At 24.3% G+C, this 17,624-nt stretch overlaps 1 protein-coding gene across 1 annotated transcript in view; it reads left to right on the plus strand.

Annotated features, from left to right (window-relative positions):
- LOC105359625 (D-beta-hydroxybutyrate dehydrogenase, mitochondrial) overlaps window positions 1-15,049 on the plus strand; it is a 29,852-nt gene extending 14,803 nt beyond the window's left edge. Inside the window, exons 2-6 of the mRNA XM_011496253.1 lie at window positions 4,364-4,625; window positions 6,929-7,166; window positions 10,190-10,342; window positions 13,896-14,103; window positions 14,733-15,049. Of these exons, the coding sequence (XP_011494555.1) occupies window positions 4,419-4,625; window positions 6,929-7,166; window positions 10,190-10,342; window positions 13,896-14,103; window positions 14,733-14,889 (963 nt within the window). The 5' untranslated portion in view covers window positions 4,364-4,418 and the 3' untranslated portion in view covers window positions 14,890-15,049. The remainder of the gene's footprint in view (window positions 1-4,363; window positions 4,626-6,928; window positions 7,167-10,189; window positions 10,343-13,895; window positions 14,104-14,732) is intronic.
- Window positions 15,050-17,624: the final 2,575 nt, after the last annotated feature.

Genomic DNA, 17,624 nt, shown 5'->3' on the forward strand with positions numbered 1-17,624 from the left:
ATATACCTACTACATTTCTTTAATTAGTTTATGAAGCCTGAAAATTAAAATTGTTAAGGTTAATACTAAATACTATATACTTAAAAAAAGTAAGGATTTTAATTGATTAAATTGAAATAAATGCCATATTGTTATTTACACTAAAATATACGGTTTAATTTTCAATTTATTTAATTAAAAACCTCCCATTTAAGACGATATTAATGATATTGTAACAGTAATATAATAGATAGTCAGTATAATTTGAAAAAACTAATTGAACTGTATGAAATTTCATTTTTAGTATATGAAACACATTGGTTGTTTAGGTAGATGTAATTTTGCATATTCCCACTTAATGTTTAATTTTATTTTTTTCAACTCTTCAATTTAACTGATTTTATCTGCTGTATACACATAAAAGACTGTCTACCTATGTGTAAAGTGTGAATATATAGTGCAGTTGCGTGTGCATGTTTAATTTTGATCTAAAACATATGTATGTATATATATATATTTATATATATATATATATATATATATATATATTCGTATGAATGTCAAGCACATTATTCTTTATAAATTTCTTCTACCGATAGAGTATAAAAGATAGATAGTTGAGAGGTGTATGAGAGAGAAAAAGAGAGTCAAAGTCAGCGAATAATGCGCCTCGAAGAAAGTAGAAAGTAGAGTGGGCCATTATTGGAATTTGTACTCTCTCGTTGTCGTTAGCAGAGCCGTGGTACTTCAAGGGAAAATCTTGCAGGCAACATCGTTTTCTTGAAAATGCTGGTACTTAAAGTCTAGTAGAGTAACCTTCGTATGCTGAGACATTGGTAACTTAAAATACCTCCCTTCTTCTTTTCTTTACTGGATGCAAGAGGCAAGTATGTGCATTGCGTCTTTGTAGAAAATATTTTGAGAAATGTGATATTAGAAGTATAGTATTTTTCCTGCTATTTATTGGTACAAAAAACGATATTTGCTTTCGAAAAGGTTCTCATACATTATACGACAAATTTATAATTTGTCATTGACAAATAATACACTTATACGATTATTTTATCGATTGTTAGACATTTTATTTTACTAGTAGTCTTAACATATCAATACCAATAAGTACAGTAATGATTTAAATAAATTTCTTATATCAATATATAATAATTTTTTTATATCAATATATATTTTAATAATATATGAAATATTAAACAGAATTCTTTTTAAATCTGTGAAAAATATTATTGATTTCATGAAAAATTTATTATATGCTTACATATGATAATAATTTAACATTCTTATCTTTTCTGCTTATACGTCAAAAAAATAAAAATAAAATTGTGAGAAATTAATTTTCATATCTCTTTAAATAATTGAATGAACTGAAATAATTGAACTGAAATATATTCAGTCAGATATATTAATTATGTGAATTTAAAAGAGAGTTTAAGAGACAAAAAGTTATTTTTGTGATATGTTATATTTGTCTAACTATTATAAATTCTTTCTAATAAATAATAAAATATTTTAAATTCAAATTCATAAAATATAATTGAAATGTATTGTACGTTTTATAATTTTAATATTTAATAGAGAAAAAGGAAATTTTGTTATGTTACATACAACAAGAAAATGAAGGTCATATCCTGAATATTACTAAAGAATTTGTTTAAATATATATATTTCTTATATTGTCTAGAAATCAAAGATGAATGAAATAACGTAATTAATAATTTTTAATCAATAACATTAAGAAAAGCACATACGTAATGTTTTTTTAATTTATTTATAATATAAAATATTTATAAACATCCGTATGCATATTCACATACACATAGACGTGCCCACGTCCATGCATATATATATATATGTCTAGAATACATATGTGGACAACATTTTCATATTATGTTGAATGAATATTTAATAAGATGTGTAAGCTTTGTATATTATGTGCAGATTTTAAATTAAATACCATATTTTCAAATTTTCAGCTACTTTTAACGTATGCTTTTTATATAGTTATTTTTAATTTTATTTCTAGAGTTATTTTTCATAACATTATGTAAAGGTAATTAAATGATAATTTAATATAACATGACATAACAATATATTGATTTGAAAGCGGACACATATTAGAAACAGAACAAAAACATCTTTTTAAAAGTCGGATTTTTAATTGAATCTTAGTCTAAAGAATATTTCAAACAATGCTACATTTTATAATGCAAATGTTTCATAATTAATTTTAAACTTTTCTATATGGAATATTGCATATTTAGTATGTAAAATAATTCTAATTTGCTATTTTTTAGTTTGAAACATTCAAAATATTATTAAATTTTATTTCATGCTTTACGTATAAAAATAAGAAATTCATATCTTTCTTTCCTCTATTGATGAATCACTCATTTCCCGTCAAAAAAGAAAAGATTAAAAAGTATTAAATCTAATTATAAACAATAATCAAATAAAAAAATAATAAAAACGTAGATTTTATTACTCAATTATGACCTGTTTGAAACAATTATTTCTTAATTTTTCACATTTTATTCTTTCATTTTTATTCCTCAATAATAGATAGAATCCTCTTAATATTATTTATCCCTCAAATGGAATACATTAAGACTACTATCTATTAGATTGTTATTAAAATAATAAATAAATACATGTTAATAGATAAAACGAAGATGAGCTTAAAGCCCTAATGGCACTATTCTTCGTATTAGAGAAGCGCTTGAGTTTGTGATCTTAACGACAGACTCGTTAGCCTTGTAATAAAATTATAATGTGTCTGTAAGCACAGACTTCGGAGTACTCCAGAAATAATTCGCACTGACGCGACTGTTTCTCACCTCATTTATTTATAAGCATATACGTCATACGCGTTGATGCTCCTGATGTTTCCCAGTATTTCACGCTAATTAATTCTCTTCACAAATTTTTATCAAGAAGTACGATGAATAATGACAAGTAAATTCCCTTCTAATAAATACAAAGTCAAAGAAATTTCTTTTAATGTTACGTAATGGATATTTTGTGAATTATCTTTTCGTAATATATAAATTGTAATATTCTTTAAAAGTAAATTATATGAAATTGTGTATTAATTAGTAATATCTAATGACTTTTTTTACAATGTATTATAAAAAATTTATAAATATCAATTACTAAAGTAATTAATTTCCATAACAGAAAAATCGTACATAAATTGTATACTCGTTATTATTCGTCCATGTATATATGTATATATATATATATATATATAAAGTATTTTATTGGATATTTTGTTCTTATAAAAAGTTACACAATGTATATACAATATAATTTATAAGAACAAAATATCTAATAAATTACTTAAACGAAATCTTTATGCATGATAAACGTAATTTAATGCCGTGTTTTATTTTTTTTGCTTCCTTGCTTCTGTCTCTCTCTCTCTCTCTCTCTCTCTCTCTCTTTATCTTGCTATCTTTCTCTCTCTTCTTTTATTTCATTCATAATTTATCTTCTTTGTTTCGTTATATATCAACAATATTGTTTTTAGTACGGAAAGCGTATAATCGTGCAATAGAAATTCAAAATGATAGCAAAGGTATAGGTAAGTAGATTACTATAATTAATCAAATTTTTGTTAGAAGTTATATTTTTCATAGATACTTTTAATCATTATTTGATAATTTTCATACTAGTGTATCCGTTTTATTTTAGAAACTCTCATTTGTACTAACATCCGTTTTCTATTTAAATCTGCATTTGAAATCTTTTTATAAATTGAATTTGAATATTATTTTAATTCGTATAAATTTAATAGTTTTCATAAATATGACAGTTGTTAATATAAAAATAGTACTATAATAAAAAAAATTATATCAACATATTTAATTGAAAAAGTTGAAAAATGTTTTTACATTAGAATATCATTGCGCCATATTCTTATGAAATTAGAAATCATTGGAAACGTATATTTTCATATATATTTTTAAATGTCAAAAAACTTGTATTATATTTCTGTAATATATGTCTTATTAACATTTTCTGTTGTCAAAAACAAATGCAACTGTAGATATATATATATATATATATATATATATATATATATATACATATAAAATGTATTAATAATTTAAAAATAGAGAGGAATAATATTTTATGAATTATAACTTTGAAATTGGTGTTGGTGTGTATATGACGCGCACGCCCGTGTACATATGATTTATTATTAATCCATCTCCATAACATCCAAAAAATTATATAATATACATAGAGTATAATATATATATAGAGTCAATGTTATTTATATTATATTAATGGTGATTAATTTAAATTTGCTTAAAGTGTTACACTTATATAATATAAAGCTGATCAAACACTCTCTTTATCATTGCAGATTGCAAGTGAAGAGAAAAGCAGCTAAAATCAGTTAGTACTCAAGATACATAAAAATGGACGTCGAGACGGGGGCCATATTGGCCCTGCAGATTCTTGCTCTATGTTCTATCGTCGCGGCTCTTCTGGCTTATCTAATGCGTCAGTCACGTAACGCTAATGAGGAATATGAAATGCGTAGTAAGCGTTACGTCCTCGTTACAAGCTGCGATACTTGTATTGGTTTGCAACTTGCTTTGGCTCTATCCGAAGCTGGCTATAAGGTAGGACAAAAGAAGTGTGAAGGCGACTAGTTATTTTTTTAAATGACTGTCAAAGCATGAGCTTTAAAGATTGTAATTTTATTGATATTTTTCAATTAAAATAATTTTCTAATTCTTAATAGTATTGTGGGTATTAGGACGCGAGTAGTATGATTTATTATAAAATGAAATAATATTTTTTATCATATTTCCAAATAAAACATCGTACATATATATATATATATATATATATATATATATATATTATAACATATATCAAATCGTTCTAGAGTCATGTTTATAATTACAGAAATTATAAGTAAAATTGTAATTTTAATAAAGATTTTACAAATTTAGGAATCAATGTTGTAGTATCAAAAATTTAAATCGGAGTTAAGTTTATCTTAAAGCTTTTTTTTCATTTTTTGGAAACCGGATTAAAAGTTTAATTTTTAATAAACATATTACAATGAAAAGTAAATTTAAAAAAAAGATGATAATTCCATATGATCCATATGGAACATGAAGAGAAAGTAAGAAAGAGGAACTTATAAGAAAAAATTTTCATTTATTTATTAATATTTTAAGAGACTTAAAAAAATTAATATTAAATATAATTATTTACTATTAAATTAAAACTAATACTATTAAATAGCTATTAAAACCAAGATGTGTGATTAAATTGAATTAAATATCACATAGATATTGCACCTTATGTAATAATTAAATTTCATATCATTGTATTATATATTTGTATAATATATAAATTTCATATATTATATTATAAATATATTATATTATTTTTCTTTACTTTTGAATTACCTTTCAATTACTAATGAGTTATATTCATTTACATAACATAATGATTCAGGTTTTAAACATTAGAAATTGTTTCGTAATAATTTATATATTCATTAAATTGTGAAAAATATATAAATTTGGCATTTCATTATTGTTTAATAATTAATACATTTTTTATATTATAATTATTTTGATTTATTAAGTTTTATAATAATAATAGTTATATTATCATTTTAATTCAGATGCTTTACAATTTTAAATATAAAACATAATCTAGTTAATGATAATCGTTGATAATTACTTTTTATCTTTTCTAATAAATAATAATACAAAAATTCATTAATTCAATATGTAATATTCATTGAAACGTAACACTTTTTAATCATATTACATAAGAAATTTCTTCCATTGTGTTCATAGTAGATATAAAAAAACTTATAAAAATTATTAAAAAAATAAATTGCAAAATTTTGTATCAGAAATTTATAATTGGATGATTATTAAAGGTTCGACAATAACAAATTCATTTCCATTAAGCAACATTTAGAGTATATTCTTTTATAAAAGTGTAATTAAGTACATATTATGTGATTTAATTGCACTTTACTTTATCGATTCTTAATTATACTGGAAATAAGCCTATTCATATTACTTTCACTCAAGCGGGTGATGAAACAATAAACGATTGTATTTTTGGCCTTCAATATATGAAAATATACAATTATTGAGTTTTTTATATATCTAGAACATTCAGAATAAAAAAAATATAAATCTACGGTCTTTCAAATTAAATTGCTTCTGAATAAATAAAAAAAAAAAAATATATATATATATATTAAGTTTTGTAATTTAATTAATAAAAACAAATTATTTAATAATATAACTTGATATTATAATAAAGATAGTTTTTTTGTCTAATTTATTTAATATGTAGTCGTTTATGAAATTAGTTCTTTGAATTAATTACAGAATATTATAATTAAAAATTTTAATTTCTTATAATCATTACGTTTGAGAATCTATGGAAGTGTGAAGTATTGTGAACCTATTAATATAAAGGAAATATCTATCTAGAAATATTATTCAATAATTAAATCTCTAATAATATTATAATTTTTGTAATTCTTTATTCTGATCAGATAATTCTTATTCTGCTATCATATTTAAAAACTGATTGCTTTAAAATAATATTTTACGAAATGTGTAGTTCCAGCATATATAAATAAATTATAATTAAATGGAAGTCATCTCATTTTGATAAATCTGTCTAAATAGAATTCTGTCGATTTTAAACGTTTATATATTACCTTAGATAAATAATTTTAAAATAAAAAAAAATTGATATAAGTCTATTAAGGAATTCTTAGAAAAAAGAATGAAGTAAAAGTGAAAGAATGAACAATTAACTTATTGAATTCAATGACAATCAATATATTCATAATTTATAACACGGCTAAATATAATTACATGTTATATGCAATTAGCTTTAGCCGATAGTAACAGTAGTATCGATTATTCTCTAGGTATTCGCCGGGTTGCTCGATCCAGCTGGTAATTCACACGGAACGAAAATTTTAGAAGCCGTGGAGCTCCAGCGTACAAGAGCAAAAGATCTTGAGAGCGTGGAAGAATCGCCAGTGGCGTCATCAGATGTACGATCACCTGGCCAGATTATAACCGTGGAATTAGACTCGACACGAGAAGATAGTTTGCGTACGTGCTTTGATGCTGTGAAAGCGAAGCTACCGGCTGGAGAAAACGGTAAAATAAAAAGTATTTTTCACTAATCCATGTAAAACGATGTGTAAGTAAGACTTTTGAATTTTTCATAAATGTTTGAATATTAAATGGTTGTTCAATGAATCTGGCAAGTAAATTAAAAGCATAAAGTAACAAATTCATGTATATTTTAAACATTTTATATCATTTAATCACTTACTCACGTAATATAAAAATTATAATATAATGAAAATGCGATGAATTTAATTAAATAAATGAATAATAATTATGTAATTATTTTTTCTCGCTGCATTAATTAATTAAAAAAAATGAATCAATCAAAATTAAACATTAATGTATGTATTAGAGTAATATGAGTCGGAAAGAAAAATAATAATAAGAAGTCGAAAAAATTATTATTGCGGCTCACTAGCGGGAGGGGGGGGGGTGGTAAATAAATATTGAGTGGTCAAACGTGAAGGTAGCTTATATCGTATGTAAAACGCTATAATGGAACTGACACTAAACAAGTCTGAGATTTGAAAAAAATAGAAAATAATTGTTACGATATAGTAAGAATAATAGAATACAATGCGCACGACAGATTTTAATAAATTTTCTTTTACCAAGCTTCACTTAATCATGCCATTCATTTCTCTTCGAGTTAATATCCTATAAAAGTAAATTAAATAGATAAGCATTTTCATAAATTAAAATCTAAAAATAAATAAATTTTTTAATATTGTAATTTCAAATATTATTCTAATCATAAATTATATTAGAAGTACAAATAATAAATTGCTTTGTTCTATTATCAATTATAACATACAAAATTTATCATAGTTAACGATTTTTACAGTTAATCAATATTATTACACAACTAAAAAAAGTTGTGTTTTCATTAATTTATAAAATTAATTTCTTTTCGTTAAAAATATAACTAACTATATTTATAAATATACATTATTCTTTGGTTCGTCATATTTTCATAAATTATTAATATTTTTATTTTGCGCTATGAATTACTATGTCATATAGAATAAATAATGTTTCATTATTAGACTATAATATATTGTATGAAAATTTAAATGTATTATGTAACAAATGATGAAATTAAATATTGTATGTAAATATTTAATGAAACAGGAAGTATAAAAGGTAGAAAATTATATTTAATATGAATGTTTGTTTATATTGACTTTTCTTACATATATAGATTATAAATATAAATCATTCTTTATAATTAGTATTAAATTAATAATGTAAGAAACTTTTAATGATGAAAAATAAAAATATATCCTTTATAGTCTTTATATGCAAAAAGAATTACTCGTCGAGTAACAATTTTAAAAGATCGAAGTAGAAAGCTGAAACTTAATTTATAATAAAATTTTAGGAACGTTATCGTGGCTGCAAAACTTTAAAGACCATTGTAATCTCCGATAAATTTACTAGCCACAGGAACTAGCCAGCATAGCTCCAGTGTTCTACTCATGCTTTTGTAACAAAACTGGAAACTGATTAAGGGAGTAGTGGTCGTGCTTGTGAACTACGTAGCTCATGGTTCACAATTTCTCGCTCTCACGCTCTTTCTCTCTCTCTCTCTCTCTATGTCTCTCTCTCTCTCTCTCTCTCATGTGTAAAAGCGTAATCGTTACAATTACTGTGTTATAATCATTGCCTTCATCAAAGCATTCCCCTAAACCGCACCACTATGAATCGTTAAGAACAGACAGAGAGGGGAAGAGAGAGATATATATATAGAGAGAGATAGAGATAGATAGATAGATAGATAGAGAGAGAGAGAGAGAGAGAGAGAGAGAGAGAGAGAGACAGAGCGAGTGTGCGCGCACACGATAGAGACACACGTTGAAGGGATACTGGGATCGGAAAACCGCGGATCGCAACTCGTGTGATGAATCTCCGTATCAATTTCATCGACGGTAAAGTATCTATTAGAATCAACTTATACGAACTATTTACGATAAATTGCTATCCAATTTTTTAGTAAAATAAATTAAATTTAAAATGAGAAGTAGTACGATAAATTAATTTCTATATGAACGGTGCATTTATACACTTAATACACTTATATTTCAATTGGATTCTTATGAATAGAAAAAAGGAATGAATTTTAAGTGTGTATTTACTTATATTCTAAAAAAGTGAAATAATACTATAATAATTGTATGAGACTTTTAGAAGAACAAAAATTAATTCATATTGCAGCGATTAATATAAAATGATTTAACTTTATAATCTCAATTTTGAGTAAAACATAATTACTATACACGTATGAGGTTGATTGTCAACAAGATTAAGACTGACTTCTGTATTAATATTTGTCAAATTTAGATCAACAGTATCTAATGATATTTGATATACAATATATCGTATAATATTTATACGTTAAATGGATAGTTTATTATAGAAAAATATTATTTTATCATCGTTAATTAATTATCTATCACGGCGTCGTTATTATTTATTTCTATTGATTTAGGTCGACAATTTTCAAAAAATATTCTCACTTTTCATAGTATAAAATATTGTATAAAATAATACAAAAATATATATTACGCAACTAGCGTTTCATCCTCAAATCTGATGTAAAGATTCGCAATGTATTCATTCTTTATAATGAATTCTTTTAATTTATATTTTTTATAAATTATAAATTTGGCTTCCAATGCATTTTCGTGTTTTATAATCGTTAACTAGAGACGTTAAGAGAGTTAATGAAGATACATTGTGCGAATTAATTTAATGCAATGCTCATTATCGCTACAAATGTTATCTCACCAACAACTAAATTTAACGAAATAGTATATTCTTACATTTATAAATAATTATTATTTGTCTGTCTAGTAGTCATTGAAGAAGCCATTGGGAATTGCAGAGTATAGCACACATCATTATTAGAATCTCGTCAGATTAAAGTTACAAATGAATTTCACTCGCAAATGTAAAATCCTATAAACGCTAGTGCACATGACATTATAACCTCCTTCTCTATATTTTATGTTAGATTGCCTTACTTATCGAGTTATTTTCATATTTTACAGGATTATGGGCAGTGGTGCATACCGGTGGATTGGCTTTGCCGGGAGTTATCGAGAGGCAAGCGAGTTCGGCCTGGGAATCCATGCTCCGACATAATTTGGTTGCGCCTTTACGGGCTGCGCGCGTATTCATTCCACTGCTCCGAGCGAAAAGAGGTAAACTGACGCTTTGGATCTATATTACATACGTACGGCAGTGCTTTAGTTACGTTTCAACTGGATTATTAGGGACATGAACTGGCGACAGTTCCTATACTATCCTCCTCTTTACTGTACCACACAGAGATAATGTCTATCAAATTCGACCATTCGAAATATAATTTTGTTTTATTTTGTATTAAGCGGTTAAAATCCTTAGTCGCTTAGTAGTCGTTTGAATTTCAGCTAAAATTCAAGAAGAGTAAACATCCAGGACAGTTTTGTATTTTATTTGCATTATACATGTTTTTAGCAATGTAATATTTTTATTTTGATATTTAATTTCGCAATTTCTGAGATTCTTAAGCTTAGTATTTTGAAAGAAACTACCTGTTAAATATTTTTTAATATAATAAAATTAAAATATGTGCTTATGCGATAAAGAGTTTAAATCCAATATTACATATAGTACGGGCGTTTGAAAAAATTTTCGTTATTCTATTATGAATATTTATTCCCTTGTAAAAAAATTCATGCTATGTATATGCAATAAATTATTTTTAAAAACTTATATAATAATCTGAAAGTTCGACGTAATTTTCATTAAATAACTATTTAACACTTTCATAACTGTTACAGGCAATGAAAAATATCTTCCATGAACTTCGATGTTAATTTCTTTATTAACGAATGTGCAGCAGTTACGCACACATTATATATGTACATATTTGGGATAAGGAAAAACGTAATTAACTATCTGTTTGAGAGTACAGTTTAGTTTATTATTTATTAGATGTATATCATAATTACGATAGCTAATTATGCTATGGACTTTGCATATGTTATGAAGTAAACGTTTAATTATAATTTTTTCTGCTTTTACAAGCTGAATCAAATGTTGGTAAAATGCTATATTCGATTAAATATAATTTATATTTAAAATTCATTTAATTTAAAAAGCTATAGTTTGTTGTCACGGAATAAATTATAAGCTCTTCAAATTATTGTTGTTAATTAATCGAATAATATGTAACTAATAATTAGAATTTATAGTTAAAAGCTTAAACCTAATGACAATATATTATTTATATTTGAAAATCATAAATTTGAAATTAACGGTAGTTAAATATAGAAAATGAAAAATAATAAATTCAATCTAAATAAGCATGATACAAATCATTTTATACAAAATAAAGATTTATAACATTAAATAGAGAACTATTACAAATACAAAAAAGATAACATACACATTTTATATAATAATTATCCACAAAAATATAAATTTGGATAAACAAAATTATCATTTATTGACTTATTTAAGTTTTATTCAATACAATTTTTATTAATTTAAAAATTCTCATTATTTTACTTATTTTAATTATGATTATTTTGTTATTATAATTATAAATCTATTTATATTCGATTTCTTTAATTAATGATATTATTTAATGTTCACTATATCTTGATATTATTTAATTTTTTCTTCTAGTAGTTCTAAAATACCATACAGATTGCTAACTTTGAAGATTTGCCGCGTTTATCCATGCAATCAAATGTATTGTATTTAATTTTCTAAAATTTTTACATATAATAACATATTAACATTATTATTGTTACTATTATAATTAAAATAATCATATTAAAATAAAATTGTATTTATTATAATCAACTACCATTAATATTCATAGGAATAAATGAGTATTGAAATTACTTGTATGAAAGTCATGCAAATGCAACGGGATTCAAATTTAATCTAAATTTGAAAAAAAAATTTTTAATGTAATATAACAGAAGACAAAATTGTTGATAATTTTATATTTTATGTTTCATCATATCTCTTGTAATTCATATACTCCACAATTTTTGAACGATTTTTTAAATGACTTTTCGCAAAGTGAAGTACTCGATGTGGAAGATAATTTTTTATTAAAAATATTTTCCTTCAATTTTTGATATAAAATAAAAACTTGAATATCGTTATTCAACATATGAATATCTGTAAAAACATCGAGCATATATTTGAAGTTTTTTTTTTTTCAAATAGAAAATTTATAAAATATGAAAGAATTTGTAGAACATTATGTAAAGTAGAACGGAGAACATGTTGTTAAAAATTTTTATGAAATCAGAAGAATTTAGTTAATTAGAAAATTCAGATAGACATTTAGAGAGTTTATGGTTTAAAATATTTTAGAGAAATTCTAATTTTATTTTTAAAAATGTATTGGTACTTGATTCACTGATACTACAAAGGTTTTCATATAAATATACGCATGCTCAATTGAATTATGTTAACTTTATAATTACATTCTAACATTATCAATAATATTTTATTACATTTATTGTTCCATTTTTTAAATTTTAAATATTTTATTCAAAAACATGATTTGCAAGTGATGTTTTGCAAGATATATAATATTAAATATATCTACTGAACATATTAGAAGTAAAAACGTACATGCTTAGAAATTATATAAATATTATATTTGCTCATTGATAAATGGTAGAACCACTACAAATTTTTCATTACGACGAAAAAATATTTTTTTCCGATTTTCTTTTGAATCTTTATGTATTGGCTATGCACAATACATATTATTTGACCTTTGTGGGAATAAGAAATAGTTACATAAATATTTTTTCATTTTAAACTTGAAGATACAACTTAAATAAGATTTCACAAAAGAAAATACGAGATTGTTTTAATATTTGTTTAATAGTGTGTACGTAATAAATTGTTAGAGAACTATATTTAATATTTCAATGAATAAAAAAGAAAAAAGTTTATATTGTTGTGCTATCCACAATTGTATGTTAAAAGCAACCTTTCATATTATATTAAAATAATGACCTTTTATTTATTCTATATATTTTTGCAATAAACGTGTAAACATATTATTTCTATTACTTTTCCTCGCGACATGTTCAATAATACTAACGCGTAGTAAAAATGAAATTTAAGTCTACGGAATTCAAATTCGAATTTCTTTTTTACATTTTTTCAACATTATATTTGCATTTGTATTATATAATACTGAGCGGTCATCCAAAATTTAATTTTGCGAATAAAATTATCCATAATATTAATATTCATAGGAAACATAATGATGTAATTGATTAGATGAAAAATTAGTGTAATATTGGTAAAAAATTGATAATCGGATTGCCATTCGTTAAAGAAATTCAACAAGTAATGTACATAAATTTCGTTGGTGGAATTGAAGAATTTTTTAATTAATTTAAATGTAAATATCAGAGCTACAGGAGGCTCGATATGCTAGATAAATTATTAATCTAAAGCACTTATTATTAAATCAACGTAAGTTTAAATTCTTGCGAATCGAACGAATGTAGATCTTCTCTTGGCTGCTTAAGGCTGATTAATCTTTTATAAAATATCAAGCGCAGCCCCTTTTCCCTAATTTTATTGTTTGCTTTGACATTTCAATAGAAATGTATCCAAGGCGAAAAGCATCGAGAAGAATTTTCTCTAATCATTAATATAAGCAATCCGTAATCGATGAATAACGTAATATGCCTAGTGCTAATGCACTCATTTCTATTTTCTCAGGTCGCATAATTTTACTGGGCGACTCAGACACGAGCTTCGGCTCGATGGTGGGTGCTGGTCTCGTGGCCTTTAGTGCCTCTCGCAAAGCTGTTGAAGGCGCGGCGGAAGCATTGCGAGCTGAGCTCTGCGTGTCTGGTGTCGACGTCGTGTTGCTCAAGCCACCGTCCGTGAATCCACTGGCGCTTTACGGTCCCCCGGTTCTTAAAGCGTAAGGAGAGACCGTTTTTAATTTATGGCACTTTTATTCTTTATCTATTAGAATAAGATTACACACAGCTGAATTGTACAGAAAGGCGGTGAGAGAGCGAGAGTTTTGTGTTCCACAGGATCCGCGTATGCGGGGCTCTTCCCGTAATCATCCTCATTTTAGACATTATACTACTCCTAGAGAGTACAAGTACCTATAACATATATTAATGTTCACGATAAATATTATACTTCTTTTCTTATTATTATTATTATTTTTTTTTAACTGCATGATAATTATCAGTAACTTCTGCGTTAAAAAACCAATAAAATCTTTGAAAACGATATATTCTATTTTTATGATAACTGTTTCCTTTGAAAGATCTTTTGTATAACATGAAGAATTAAGATTAATTTTTTAATATCCATTAATATGAAGAAATTCGAAAGATAATTATTTTAATACTCTATACAATAATTATAAAAATTATAAAATATTATCTAAGATATTTAAAATTACAACATTATTATGAAATTCTAACATTATTGTGAAGCTATAAATCAATTTTGTAATATTGATAAACAGCTTTAATTACATCGAAAATTAAATAAGATGTAAAGTAATATTTTTTGCTAATGGTAATGTTATAGGTCCGAGAAGAAATTAACAACGGAGTTGCCGGAAGGAACTTGGATAGCCCCGCTGACAGCTCAATCGGTAAAATCTTCCTTAATACCGGCACTCACGTCGACCTGTCCATATAAATCTTATAACATGAGCAAGAGTTCTCGAATTTTCTGTCGATAAACCAATCAGAAATGGGAACAGTTTTTTATGTCATATATTATGGAATACTAAATGTGCGCCAAATAACTCTTTGTAACATATGTAATTATACATAATTTATAGATTTATGCATAATCATTTATCTTGTACGGTGTAATTCTTGTATAAATACTAAAATAGTAACAACAACATTGATTTATAATTTCTTTAATCCTACCTTAATATATCATCGTATATATAATTAATTCATTGTACATTACATGATTAATTTAAATTATAACTTGGAACTCCATAGTCACTATATTCAGATTATTAATACATCAAATATTTATGTTTTATAAAAGTTTATTAATAAAAATTAAATTATATCATTTAGAAACTCAATAAAATATTCAATACAATTAATATAAATATAATCAAATATAAATGAGTATAGATGTAATTATGCAAATAGATACTTTCATAGATACTTTCATATTTTCAGTTCCATCATTCGAACAATGGATTTTTTAAAATTTTTCTTTAGTGTTAAAATTAAAATTTTTAAATGATAAATTACAATAAATTACAATGATAAATTTATGACATAATCTTCGTAGCAATTGTAATCCAAATTATTTGATTAGTTCTATTTATTGACTATTTTAGATTTTTATAAAAAAAAGTTTATCTAGAAGTATGAATATTTCATTTCTAAAAATATTACTTCTAAATTATACCTTTCCACTTTTGAAGGAACTTAACGAAGTCAGATTATTTTTTACATTTTTCAACTCTGGCTTACTTTACTTTTATAAATCAGTTATATAATATAATAAATAATTAATATTTTTTCGAGCATCATAATCTTATTGATTTTTTTTTAATGTATTAAGAAAACTGCTATATCAATAATCTAACTGACAAAATTTAAGAAATCAGAAATTAAATTTTTTTTTGGAATTTAAATTATCGTTATAGCCTGATTGTAATAGCATATTATCTTTTCATTTAAAATTAATTGAAACAAATTGAGAAAAAAAATACATTTTATTTATAAATGATTGCATATATAATTTATATAAAAATTACTACTACTTATTAGTTCGTTTACTTTGTATAAACTTGGTAATTCTCAGTATAATGTAATTTTACGGGTCATTTACATAACTCACAGAAATACGTTAGAATATAGAAGACATTCAAAGAGGATTCTTGCAATTTGAAACTATAATTGATTATATGAAATTTTGAGTTTTTTTATTTTAAAGATTAATTCCTTAACTATTAGTCTAAAAACGGAATTATCTGTATATATCAATTGATAATTTTTAATTTATTACTTCTAGAATTTGAAATATAGATATATATACATATATATATATATATATATATATATATATATATATGTATATATATATATATATATGGTTTTGAGTGTGTGTGTGTGTGTGTGTGTCAGAGAAATCCATTGTTGGGATTCTAACCCGCGTATCCTGTTGTGACGCGCAACGGTAATTTGTGCATAACTTAAAGTGTTACCCCGTCTTATCATTGCAACAGGATGCAGAAGCTGCACAGCCGTATCTTTATGGGCATCTACACGAGGCGCTCAGCACTAGTCGATTTATTTGTCGAGCAGTCCAGGGTCGCGACGAAATCTGAGAAAAGCTGGTAACAAGTTTGTTAGGCTAAAAATCTATATCCATCTCTACAAAATTTCAGTATATGAATCACGAGTCCCTCAATGTTAAAAATGTAATTTGTAAAATTAAAAATTAAATAATATTTCTTCATATATTTTCTCGTGATAATGTTTTAAGTTCTTAACAATTTATCACTATAGAGCATACAATATTTAATTATTGTTAATATTATTCTATATAAGTAATCGTTTGCATTTCAACGATAGTAATAACATTATAAACTTGATAATCGAAAGATATTTTAGACTTTTTTCTTTATCTCTATCTTCCTGATTCTTCTCTCTCTCTCTCTCTCTCTCTCTCTCTATATATATATATATATATATATATATATATATATATATAACTTTCATTCTATTTTTTTTAGTTTTTCGTGTATCTTTTAAGTTATCAACACCATTATACAGAGGTATTTGTTTTTTTTATTATTAAAATTATATTTCTATAATTTTTAATTTAATTTATTGTTTATAATTCTTATGCTTTATAGCAAATTGTCTTCTGTATTAGATTATTAAAATTTATTGTTAAAAGAATTATATTTATGAGTTTTTCAACTAACGCGAACTAAAAATAATAAAAGAGTTTAATTATTTTCTATTAGCTATAAAATTTTTATATAATTAAGTATTATATCTAATATAAATGACACATTATATATAATAAAATATATTATTTGCTATTAATTCTGTAAATACTTTAGTTTTTTATTATAATAATTATTGCTTTCATACTTGATTTAAATCATATTTGAAAATTTCAATTTGAAATTATTTATTATAAATTAATTTTAGTCTTGTATCATCTTAATATTAATTATAAAATATGGAGATTATTTTCGTTAGCTCCTTAGTTAAATTATAAGTATTTGTTTCGTATAATATTATATATATATATATATATTATTTACATCTCTATATTATAATCTCTCAAATCTAAATTATTGTTTAGTAATGTTATACTTAATTTAATTTGTTAATAATATCTCGTTTCAGGGGTTAAATTTTAACATATATCTAATATATTGTATATTGGCTTTGAATGACCGCATGTAATGCATAACATCTATCC

This window comes from Ceratosolen solmsi, unplaced genomic scaffold (genome assembly GCF_000503995.2).
Source record: "Ceratosolen solmsi marchali unplaced genomic scaffold, CerSol_1.0 scaffold29, whole genome shotgun sequence".
NCBI lineage: Eukaryota > Metazoa > Arthropoda > Insecta > Hymenoptera > Agaonidae > Ceratosolen > Ceratosolen solmsi.